The sequence below is a fragment of the Zeus faber genome (genome assembly GCF_960531495.2).
Source record: "Zeus faber genome assembly, chromosome: 7".
Taxonomy (NCBI): domain Eukaryota; kingdom Metazoa; phylum Chordata; class Actinopteri; order Zeiformes; family Zeidae; genus Zeus; species Zeus faber.
Window position 1 is genome coordinate 23049174 of NC_137203.1, and position 12843 is coordinate 23062016.

General features: G+C 44.1%; 1 protein-coding gene across 1 annotated transcript in view; it reads right to left on the reverse strand.

Annotated features, from left to right (window-relative positions):
• The window catches only part of pebp4 (phosphatidylethanolamine binding protein 4), a 48015-nt gene that overhangs the window by 18276 nt on the left and 16896 nt on the right, over positions 1-12843 (reverse strand). The window contains exon 4 of the mRNA XM_080004395.1: positions 9022-9120. Within this exon, the coding sequence (XP_079860521.1) occupies positions 9022-9120 (99 nt within the window). The remainder of the gene's footprint in view (positions 1-9021; positions 9121-12843) is intronic.

The following is a 12843-nucleotide window of genomic DNA, read 5'->3' on the forward strand; positions in this document are numbered from 1 at the left end:
CAAGAGGATGCGACCCTCGGCCCACACAATTAATTTAATAATTGGAACGTTAAAAGAGACCAACAGGCGTGTAATTGAACGCTTAATTAGTTCAAGGTCAGATGATTCTCTGCGCGACTTTGAGATCCTGGTGGGGGTCCCGGCTGGGGGAGAGGAGGAAAGCGCTTAACAACAGGTGGACCCGAGTGTCGACGGAGAGATATCTCCATCACAACACCAAGGGAGCAACCAGAGGCGTTGGGGTGCGACCCAGTTTCCAATACAGCAAAACAGATATCGATGAGTCAACAGATCCACCGCCATCGGTTTGAAGCAAGACAGGATAAATAATTCCGCAAACAAAAAGCGTCCTTTTGGCCGGCTTCAGCTCGAACGGTGGAGAACGTGGAGCCGTTAAGAGGATCCATTTGATTTGCTCCTGCCTGTTGATAACTCCATGGTTCATTTAGTGTCTTTAGTCATTAACAGCTGAGAGCGGGTACAAAGGGATTTAAGAGGCAGCATTACTGTTTTGAATGGCTGGGTGTTTAATTCTTCTATTATAATTGAGGCAGGAGCGGGACAGAGGTTATGGAAACTGCTGCAAACCTGTCCCACTTCACAGAAAGGTTAATGAACCTTACAAGTCCTATGGGAGATGGAGTACGCTGTTAATTTGACAAACGTGGGAAATAAATGCTTTTATGCTTTTATTGACGGTGACCAATAGCGGCCTTTGCCGGAATGAAAGGTTTTAGTCTTTTGGGTGCTTTGCTTTGAGGCAAAAACAATAATGTGGAATGCATTTGTTAGAAGAAACTAAGTACATAATTGTTGGAATAGCAATTTCAGGCCAAAAAGCATCTTCATGATTAATTCCTACTTTTGTGGAAAAACATACCGGCGCAAAAATGTACAGTAGTGTCGACGCTGCGAGGCGGCTGCCATCCATCCATCTGTCCTGAATACATTTGTGAGAATGATGTGTTTTAAAAAGCGCCGCTCGGAAATCTACATATTTCAACATTCCATTTTGCGTGCAGGTTGGGGTCCCGGTTTTCATTTTAACACAGCGGCGGGTGGAACGTCACCGGAGCTTTTCGCAAATGGCTCTGGAGGTTACGGTAGTGGGAAGAAAAGGTGGTTGCGATGGAGCCCGACCAGGACAGCGGTTTTAGGCACAGGTCCAGGCGTGTACACAGTGTGTGTGATTAAAAGATTATATGGATTATCTCCTTCCCGTTTAAAGAGCCTGACGGAGGCAGAGATCTAGTCTTGTTCTTTTTGATACCCCTCTCTCAACTTCGAGCCAGCTCCCTCTGTCTCTCTCTCTCTCTCTCTCTCTCTCTCTCTCTCTCCCTCGCAGCAGCACTATGGGCATTGTTTCCTATGCATGTTTGTTCGCTCGCTGCCAAAGGAACACACAAGATTCTGAGCTCCGAAATCCCTCTTAACCTTTGACCTTGGCTTATTGTTACCTGTGAGCAGCGCTGTGGCAAACATGTTGTACAAGTACAGCGCAGCCCTGCAAGCTGTTTGTGTTCTGCGAGGATGGAGGGCAGGGGAGGAGGGAAGGAAGAGAGGGAGCTATTTAATCCCCCCCACAGGGACTCCCCTCTCAACCCGTATCGTGAACTCGCAGGCAAATCGCGTTGCTGCGAGGCACACCACACATACACTGCTGTCTTTTTAATTTCATCAGCTGAAAGAAATCTATACGGCGCTTTGGAATCTGACTGCGATGCGGAGAGGAGTGAACTGTACAAAACCCTGGAATGTAAACACGCTCCTCATCAGCCGCGGCATAAAAATACAGCGTTGCTACCAACCTCTCGGCTATGATAATGGTCAATAGCGCAGATCAGAGGTCCTCGCAGATTGCAGCGCCCGTCGGTTCCATAGCATATCAATAGGAAGGAGCTGAAAACGCATCCACGGGAAATTGTGCTAAAAACACTTCACATCTTCAGAAAGAGCCACTTTTTATTTAACGTGCTGCATTCAGTTTGCTTTCGCTGCTGGCTAGGTGCGCCACTGTTAAGTCCTTCTGACTGAATCCCACAGTGTGGTTGGTTGGCACGGGACGGACACGGGCGTCGGTATCTGTAGTCAATCTCTCTGTTCCGTTGCCATTGTTTAGAAAATAAAATGAAAAATTAAGGTTTTGACATTGGAAGCAAGGAGATTTCCTTCTATCAACTTCAATGGCCTACTTGTGTTATTTAGTAGAATATTCCTAATGCAAAGGGAAATATTGTTTCCTACCGCAAATACTAATTACGAATTCCACGCTTTGACAAACATTTTGAAGAGCCCCTGCTATTTTCTCCTGGTCTTTCTTTCTTTTCTTTTCTATTTTTTTTTTTTTAAAGAAAATATAGTTTTCCGTGCCAGTGCTAGAGCTCGATAGGCCACTACAATATCTATTCATTTCATATCCATAGCAATACTATCTAATTATCGAGTCAATATAGACCCTGAGAAGTCCAGGAGGTCTTTTGTGAGACCCTTTGCGGTATGTACAATTAACTGGTGAGCACCCTGTATACTTAAAAAAAAGGGCTATTTCAGGTCAGCATAATTGTTACTGAGTTGTTTTTATCAGCATGCCTCCCTCCCCTTCAACATACCCCCGAAAAGAAATATGGTGCAGAGGTTTTTGACACCCCCCCCCCCCCCACCCCCGCCCCAACTAACTGGTATTTACTTTCTTTGCCTCCCTCTCGAACTCCTTTTTTCCTCCTCTCTCCGTCCAAACTGACAAGTTTACAGAGGATCAGGTAATAAGCGGCCCGTCTCCACCTCTACCTGTACGGCATTACAGAAAATAGTTTGCAGGCGCGGCCGACTGCCAAAGATCCTGCTTTACTGACTGAATCGATGGGGGGGGGGGGGGGGGGGGGGGCTGACAAAGACGACAGCTTGTGTGGGGGAACATTGTCTGCAGCTGAGACTCAAAATCTTTTCAGGAAAAAAACAGGATTTTATACACAATGGTCGTGGGTGGGGGCACATATTAAAAGAAGCGCCTTTATGTGAGGGAGCTAGTGTGTTTTTAAACTGCATTCGCTTGGAGAGGGTCCAATCTGTTCTTTATTTCTGTTTTTTGTGTGTGTGTTTTTTTTTTGTGTGACTAGTCTATGACAGACGGGATTAAAGAGGGCTTTCCAGGTTGTCCTTGTTTCAGTGGGGAATAGCGGTGATACATCCAGGACAATGTGCAGGGTGAAAATTTGGATAACACACTGACGCACACGGCATGTGATAGAGACGTGAGACGCGGGATAAATTTGGTGTTTCTCAGCCAAGGGGGCATTTCCGACCAACAAACAAACAAACGAGCGACATGTAAAAAGACAAAAACAAAACAAAACAAAAAAAAAAACAACAAAAAAAAAAATTCTGTGATCATTCATGGCCTTGGTGGCAGCGTTAGGGGATTCAAAGCCGAACCGTCTCATGTTCTCGGTGCCGAGAAACCTCCTCGAGCCACTCGCCACGGCAACCGCAGCGGGCGGCGCAGGGAGGTCACCAGTTATAGAGATGGAAAGAGGCTTTTGAGGTTACTGTGTGTGTGTGTGTGTGTGTGTGTGTGTGTGTGTGTGTGTGTGTGTGTGTGTGTGGACGGGAGATGGAGCTGACAAATGAGCGGAGGATTCTTATGTAATTCTCCCTTTAGGTGGCAGAGAACTGCAAGTGAAGCATCCCACACCAAAAAGAGCAAACTGTTTTGTTTGAGAAAGCTGCGAGCGAGATGCCGATCAGGGGCTGCAACTTGATCACACGCTTTTAAATAAAAAGAGCAAAGGGCTCTCAAGAGAGGTGAGCCAATATCGACGAGGAATCTGCATTATGCATCAACATTTACAGAAATACTCCAAATCGTCTTCTATTCTCCCACTCCAGCACAAACTGGAAAAAAGGTTAGGCTTATCGTGTCGAAAATTTGTAATTGGAATCCGATCAGGGTTTTCTCAGCCCCACCACAGACATTTGTTTGGCTGGAATGCACAAGAGTATAGCTCCAGCTGGGCTTCTGTGTAAAAGCGCTGTTGTTAACTTATATCGAAGGGATGTGTCACATAGTCCGAAAATAAAAAGGAAGAAAGGAAGAAAAAGAAAGACAGCAGAAACACATTCAATGGGACCTAAGTGGCACTGACTAATTGAAACGCTCACATTTTTTTTTTCACTTTCACATTGTTCAAAGTTTAAAAAGATCTTTTTTCGACATTATGGAATCATGTCCAGTGACTAAGTAGTAGTAGTAGAAGCCAAGTAAAATAAGCTCATTTCGAATAATGCAACTTTGTCAATGATGTGTTGAATATGTTTCATAGTATCACATACATAAACCAATGTTTATACTGTCAGTTAAAAACAACACAAAGGACAACAACAGGTGCACCAGCTGTAATTTAGATTCTATAAACTTGCTTCCAATGACTTGTCATGGCCAAGAACTTCTGTGTAAAAGTTTGCGGAGCCATAAACAACCAAACTGTTAACCTGGGTTATGGGCACGTTCGGCAACTTTGGAAGAAGAAGAAAAAAAAAATAAAAAATCACATTAAAAAGGAAAAATTGTTCGATTCCTTTGCGCCCACCCCCTTGTCATAAGATATGGATGTCCCGTAAGGTTATTTGTGTTTGCCGGGGAACTGAAGTGCTCAACTGGATTAAAAACACACTGCATATGTTTGGAAATCTGTTTCCCTGGGCATATGAGTGGAGTGAGCGAGCGTGAAGCAGCAGCTTGCGTCTCCTCCAAGAGAGAGGGCAGACACTCTCATCATTAGCCGGGCTCCAATGTGCTCCTCTACCTGCTCCAATCTGCACAGGCAGCTCCTCTCTGACGCCAGACAGATGTTCCTGCACGAGGTGCAAAGCACCGGGAGGGGGAACGAGAGCGAGTGTGGCGGAGAGAAGGCAGAAGAATGGAAATATTCAGCGGAGTACACAATAAGAGTTTAATTATGAATAATACCAATGGTTCTTTGTTCTTGCCGTGGAGCTAGCTATGGCTCGCCTGGCCTCTGGGAGAATGTTTTTTTGGCTTCCATATGGGGGCAGCTGTCTGTCAAAAAAAGAAACTCTTAAATCATAATGTGGCACAGCAGGGATAATTACAGGTTGAAGAACAATGCAATTATGTATGTTTATTAGCAATATTGGAGAGTTATTGTGCAAAACCAACTGTGAAGGTAATGGAGAGGTTAAAAAAAGTGATTTGACTCCTTGGAACACTTAGTTCTATCACTAAATATCAGCTGGTATTCAGAGAAAATGTGTCTACATGGTGACTACAGGCAGGTATTCAACATGGAGACATAGAGGACTCCGCCAGAGCACAAAACCTGATCATTAAAGAAACCAATTGAATGAGATGCAGTGTGACTGTGCGGTCAAAGGACATGTTGAGGTGTGGAGCAGGCGATCTCTGTAGGTCAGTGTGGATTCACAAACAAAGCAGCAGCTGGTCTGATCCACTCACAATACTTTCAGTGTTTGTCTTTGCCGGACCGGCAGCAGAACACGGGGTCTGCCCCCTCCGGGGAGCCGCCGCAAAAAACGAAGGATTCTGAGGCATGCAAATCCCTCATGTACCATAATAATGAGCTCTATCTAGCCGCGTTCTGAAATGTCCACCTGGTCCTGCAACACCCAGGGAGAGGAAGTGAACAATGGTGTGACGGCTTCAGATCCACTGGCAAAAAGTTAAAGCAGCAAAGCGAGGGACGTGAGATCTGACCAGGACCTGCACAGATTCTTTCTGGACCTTTCTTTAAAGCGCAGCCCTTGTTATCTGTAGAATCCCATACAACTTGACTTCGTAGAAGTGCATGCCATACATCTCTTAACTATTTCGATACATTGGGTGTGAAAAGGCCTCTTAAATTTGACGTGTTTAAAAAGGTTGCCCCTACCTTTAAACATTCCCCAATCAAACTCGAAACCTATACCCCTTTTTGTCTCAGGATGTCAAAGTGAGAATAACAGAACCATTCTCACAAACAGCCGACAACAAAAAAGGAAGAATAGATAATAACGAGAAGAAAAAAAACAACAACAACCACCACCGCATTGCTAAACTCACTATTCAGATACTAATGATTTGCTTGTTACGGTAATTACCGCAGTGAGACCGCACCGGAACATCTGCATTGATTCAGACTCTGGGAGAGCGCAGCAAGCAAGGGAGGGGCTGGCAATCTGGAATTCCACTTGGAGAGCGAGACAACAATCTGTTGATGGTTATTTTGGTAATTGTCCATAATTGATGCAAAACAACAAAAGTGTCGCAGGGATCCCAAACTCCCATTTCTGTAGCTTGAGGGGGTCAGCGAAAATAGGACACACAGATTTACTGGTGAAAAGTTTACTGTAAACTGGACTTCTTGATGGAGAAGTTGAAGCTCCACGCTACGGATTAAATTTAATTTCCCAAATTAAATACCAAAGAATGACATGTTATGATGACTCATAGCAATATCAATAAATAATATTAGAACTAGTACGGCTCATGATATCCAGACTCCAGGAAAACCAGTGAAACATAAAGATCAGTGCTGAGCCGCAATGTAAATTATTACAAAGGATTAAATGACAATATTTTCATTGTCGAAGAAAGGGCTTAGAATCTACATGGGGATGAATAAAGTGCCATCCAATCCGATGGGATTTTCCTAACAGTTGCATTGAGTTTGCAAAATACAGAAAGGCTTTGAAGCAGCGTGTCTGGAGGGTAAGTGAATTTTGGCCCGTTATGCTGCCGGTGAGACGATGCATCTTGTGGTGAAGCCGCGGCTCCGCCCGTCTGGTTTGTCCTTGTTCTGTTATTATTTCTTCCCTAACGAGACGGCCATTAGGGATTCCACCTTAATCTATGGTACGGCACAGCCCTCCCCTCGTTTTCCCGGAAACCTTTCACCTGAAAAAAAAACTAAGGCTCAGGATAAAGTATACGCTGCTAATTATGTCAACGTCTGCGATCTAGGGCGGTGGGGAATGACCTTGAAATAATGAATGAAACTCCTCGAACCGCTCCGGTTTGGGGATCGAGAATCCACGCGCTGATCCTTCCAACATTCGACAGCTTGACCTTTGCCGCCGCCTGGAGAAAACACTGTAAATAAATATTCTCTACCTTCAAACAAATCACAGCACTGGCTCTGTAAGTGTGAATGATTCCCTTTTTTTATTTCAGCTTTATTAGTTATTTGCTTGTGAGTTATTATTTAAAGCTCATTCTTTTCTTGATTAATTTCAAACCGTTATGCGGCGCATCAAAAAAACAACCTCACACCATCAAAAGTACACCAATGTGCAAATTGATCGGTGTCACCCTTCCCAAATGATTTGACACCAAATTTGACGTATTTATACGAGTAGCAAAAAAAAGAAAAAGGAAAAAGGAATAAAAGGCATGGAGTGCCGAGGTTGAACGATATCACCCGGGCCGTTCGGGTCAATTAAACACCTCCCACTAGGGTTCAGCATAACTGAAAAGGCTCATTAACCCCCCTGACCAACCAGCAGCAACCATGAGAAAAAAAACACCGCTGTCGCATTGGCCAATCACTACAACAGGCGGCGAGCTTCAACTCCCACACAAGTGACAGGAAATTGAATTGCTTGAGAGGACGTGGCCCGTCTGAGCACTTGAAAGACATTTGTGTATTCCCAATCGGTCCAGTGGGGAGAATCTGTAAGAGTATGAGCCTATATATATATATACTGTGTATATATACAGTATAGACACACTATGGAAGGAATACAGTAATACTATGCTCTCACAATCGTCTTTTAAGCATACCACCGATCAGCTGAGCTCAATCACTTGAAGCTAAATTCTGCGAGATCGCTTGTCGGTAATACCAAAACAAACAGCCCAGATCCCATCCTATTCGGATCTGGACTCAACGTGGCGTTTGGCGAGTGTATGATCATGCTTCATCAAACAAGGAGGAGAACAGTAACACACTGCAGAAGCGCCGTCTTTGTGTGTTTTTCGTTTTTTTTTTTTTCAGACCACTTGTCCTAATCTACTGGGTTGATCTCTGGGTTCCGGGGGGATTAAAGAATGTGTGCAAAACCTCTAAATATTTGAGGCAATCAACAACTTAACACGCATTTTGGCGTTGGAACACAAGAACGCAAAGAAAAAAAAAGAAAACACCACCGCCACACAAACGAACGGATAAAAAAGGAGCGAAATATGAAGATGAAATAAGGGGTGGGGGGGTCGGAGTGGTGCCCAATTCGGGGGTGTAAAATATGGAGAGGTGTGGATCATTGGGGGAGCTGCTCTGCCTGGGGGAACAGATGAAGGGGAGAAGGCTCTGCCAAGATCTCTTCACTGGAGGGGGAGCTGAGGGACGGGAGAAGGAGTCTGCGCTGTGCGCACCGCTCCGCTCCTCGCCTCAATCTCAGTCTCACACGCCGGCTCTGACAAGTCCCCGGCTCTTTGTGGCGGGAGGGAAATCGCTGCTGACAAGGCCTCGCAAACTTTCACAGCCATTTAGAACGACTTCCTCCCACACTTTTGTCACAGGCATTTATTGCACAAGATACATGATGTGAAAAAATTAACATTTTTGAACTAGGCATCTTGGTTTTTTTTTTCTCTCTCTCTCTCTCTCTCTCTCTCTCTCTCTCTCTCTCTCTCTCTCTCTCTCTCTCTCTCTCTCTCTCTCTCTCTCTCTCTCTCTCTCTCTCTCTCTCTCTCTCTCTCTCTCTCTCTCTCTCTCTCTCTCTCTCTCTCTCTCTCTCCCTCTCTCTCCTGAGTTGAGGCTTAGAAACCATTCAAATCTTTTGCAGCTTTGCCATAGTTGCCAGTGCGGATGTAAACAGAAACTATGCCAAGTGAGTACAGATTATGGAAGCGATTTAAGAAAATCCTGACACTTCTTTATAATTTGGCGGTGTATCGGTTTCTTAATAGAAGGACAAATGCTGTCTGGGTCCCAATCATCAAAAAAATATATTGAAAAAAATCTCTGTATAGAATGAATAGAAGCGTGGTGGAAACAGTGCCCTTACCTTTATGTCCACTACCAGCCAGTGCCTCCAGTGGGCACGAGTAGGATTCTTGGGGCTCGGAGCATCTGGATCGACCATCATCAAGACATATTTCTTCTTCTGCAAAACAGAAAAAAATAAAGTTTGTGTTGCATTTAAATTAACATGCAAAAAAGGCCCACAGGTTTTCCTACAGCGGCAATAACTGAATATGCATCAAACCCCATTTCTAATGCATTTCTGCAGCCAGCGCAGCTAAATGGGCTTAAAATCTTTTTGCACATGAAAAACTTATTTTGCTAGATGAAACTGTTGTGACATGTTTTCCCCTCATAGAGATTCACAAATGTACGTTAATTTACATTTTGCTTATTTTTTAACACACTTCTCCATAATCAACAAACTTTATTTCAGTTCATGACTGTATTTGTTAGTTTGTTACACAGTATCGAGCATTTACACAGAGTCAAGTGCCCAAAGTCAAAGTTAAAATAATATTTTACAAAATGGAAAATACTACAATACGATGTACGGTAAGTATGAAGATTCAGACTATTGTGTACACATCAACAGGAGTGGGAGGCATGTTTGCTTTGAATGCGTGAGACTATAGCAGGTCTTTTCTACTCTGTTTTCATGTAACATTACTGTGACACTGTTGTAATGTCAATGCTTTGGATCCACTTCTTCACAACATATTCACAGTAACATTCTGCCACTTCTCCACTATCTTTAAACGCCCCAATCTGTCAATAAACAATGTGAGCGAGGAAGGCATCTTAACCAAACACTTGATCACAGCTATTGGACGTTGACTCGACGGCTTAATTCCAGGAAAGAAATCCCATTCTGTCTGTCCCTAAAAGTTAAAGAATTATAAGAGCAGATTGAATTACTGCGAGAGCCCATTTGTCATCGCTGGTTCCATGCCCAAAATCTGCCAGACCATATGATGGGCTTTTTTATTTCATTAATTATTTTGTTCACTTCCTCTACAGTGATACTGTACCAATCAATGGTCTCCAGTCTAAGTCAAACTCCTAATTACATGCAAAATGGGGTAAAAACACATTAAAATCTGCCATAAAAGTTACAAAGACATAGCATTTCTTACATTCTCCTTCTCTGATAAACAAAATACCTTTCTAAACCGAGTAAACATTTGAAATGATTAATTGCAGGGTGGTAAAAATAATTCAGTGTTTGCGTTGTGTTTGTATCTGCAGATTCTCTAAAGGACCCCGGAAATCATCCTAAGCCTAAGTGTACTTCCACCAGATAAAGAAGTAGTCGTGTATTTTTTTCCCTACACATTTTCAGTGGGATTCTCTGCCTACCTGACAAGCAGTAATAAGCGTAAACAACTAAGCCTAATAATAGGATAATACTGTAGTCTGAGCGATAGCGCCTGCAGGTGAAATCCAGACACACCAGCAACAATGGAGCCTCCTCCACAGCCTGTCAAAAGTGACTCTATATCAGTGACCCCCCTGGGCAGCTTACCAACCATGACCTGTTGCCTTCTCAGGAGTTGTAATCCTCATTTGTGCGTGTTTGCTACCAGGCAAACGCACTGTGATAACGTAGTTACACTAATATTTAAGCCAGACCCCCGATACTTTCAGCAATAACATGGTTTTTAAAAAACAAGCACATGTGCAACACAGAGAGGCAATTTAACCATTAAACCATTCGAAATTAGAAATGACTTCAGGACATTTCTCATTTTGATGGTGAACGCAATTAGCATTGGAAGGAATTGCCCTTTATTGTATATTTTACGTACATTAGTGTGGACGGCGATATACCGAGTTTGATGTTGTTTCGTTTTTTTTTTTGCTAAATTTAGTACCTTTTGTTTTATATATTTAAATCCCTGAATTTGGCCAAGGCGGCGATGTGCACTGAATTACAATGATATCTGCATCTATTTTGTGGTTGAGTTTCTACCTGTAAGAATCTGGCTGGTCCAGCTGGCACGGATGGCAAAAAAATCACCAGTCTCCCTCTATGCTTGCACTTCACACATTGTGGCATGTACCCTTCTCTTTTACAGGGACATTTTTTTCCCCTCCATCTGTCAAATTCCACATTAATTACACATAGATATGCGCAAAAGACTCCAGGGAAAAACAGATGCATATTTCTGCCATCTGAAATAATCTACCAGCGCCTAGACAAAACTAAATGTATGTCAAAACATGTTTTAAATAACCAGATATTGGCTGGAGCGCATCAGAACCAAAATAGGCGCTCTTAACTTGTTTATTTCACCACCCGGCATGCAAGAAGAAGAAACCCCCACATGTACGTCATGGCCGAAGTGTCAGTAGCCGTCGGCCCCAGGACGCGCTGTTTGAACGGGGCCATTTTCGCAGGTTGGGATGAGAGGGCCCCGGGTGCCGGCCGGAGGCGGGGAGATTGAGCCGGCATTCTCTTGGGATTAACCTCCCACCGCCTGCTGTGATCACAGCAAAACGGCCCACTGGGACCGCAGCCTCAGATTCAGATTCCTGGCGGTTCTTGGTCACATATAAGACCTTTAATACTACTTTATAATGATGTTCTTGATTCTTCGTTTAACAAAAAAAATTCTTCGTGGATGGTGATATGACATTGAAAAGTCGTGTAGCTTACAGTAATGGGAGGAGAGAACAAAGGGAGAGGAAGCCGGGCGTCTCCCAGGATGCAAACTCCTGACTTACCTTTGAGTGAACTCTGCTGGGGCTGAGAATCAGAGCGATGTCTAATCGCCGCTCTCGTTCAGCTGCCTGGGCTCCTGAGCCCGGCTCGGCTGGCTGATGACATGGTGAAGGGCGAGAGCGAGCTAACAAAAAAAAAGGGAGGGAGGGAGGAGGGAGTGAAGCCCCTCGGTGAGTTTACAAGTTCACACTTTATCCCTGACCTGATAGTGAGCGGTGTCGTCCGCGCGGATCTCTTTATCCTCCCCGTTCTCCCGTCTCCATCGAGGAACCCGCAACGTTTCATTAAATGGTCAACTTGTACTCGCCCCTCGACCCCGGCCAGCGCAACGCATCGATCCCAAATCCCTCTTTAAGCAGCGAAAACACTTGAACCCGTTTGGTAATTAACAGGTATCTGTGTTGTGATTAAGAGACAGCGATAGCTTAACAACCATCGACTGCGGCTTAGAGCAAGGTTGAAAAATCGATATGTAAATAGAGAGAAAAAATATCCCCTTTTAAACTGTACTGGAGAACTAAATGTGTCCATGATAGAATAAAACAATCCATGCTACTTTAACGTGTATTCATGAAAGGCAAACTTCTGATAAGGAGCATTTTAATCAAGATCAACTATTACAATCCAAGTGTGATGGCGTGGGAGTCACAAGGCAGGTTAACAGAAGTGTATTGCACTTGTCCTATCAGGGTCAGAGGAGGAGGTTCATCCTGGGGAGGAAGGTCAAAGGTCGGCCCGGCAGCAGTAATTGAATCCCGTCTGGAAGGACGGGATCGAAGGGGGGGGGAGGCCCAGCGGAGACATTTTTGGGGACACGGCTCGGACACACACCTAGAGGTCGGCAACCTTCAGGGCGAAGAGGTCCTCACTGTCATTAATAACAGCCACCCTTCCGACTCTTTCTCTGTTACCTCTTTCTTCCCCATCGCTAACCATCGTCACAAAGTTTCTTCACAGGCAGTAGTGAAGGGCAACACAGTAATCTGGCAAAGAGGTTAAACAATTCGTAACTTGCCGAATTTGCATGTAATTCAATGAAGCCAAACTTCAGTTTCTTCCGCAGCAGATGACCATTTTTTTCCCCTCAAGTACTTAAAATTGTGTTCTGAGTTTGTCACACCACAGAGAAATGTGTTATTT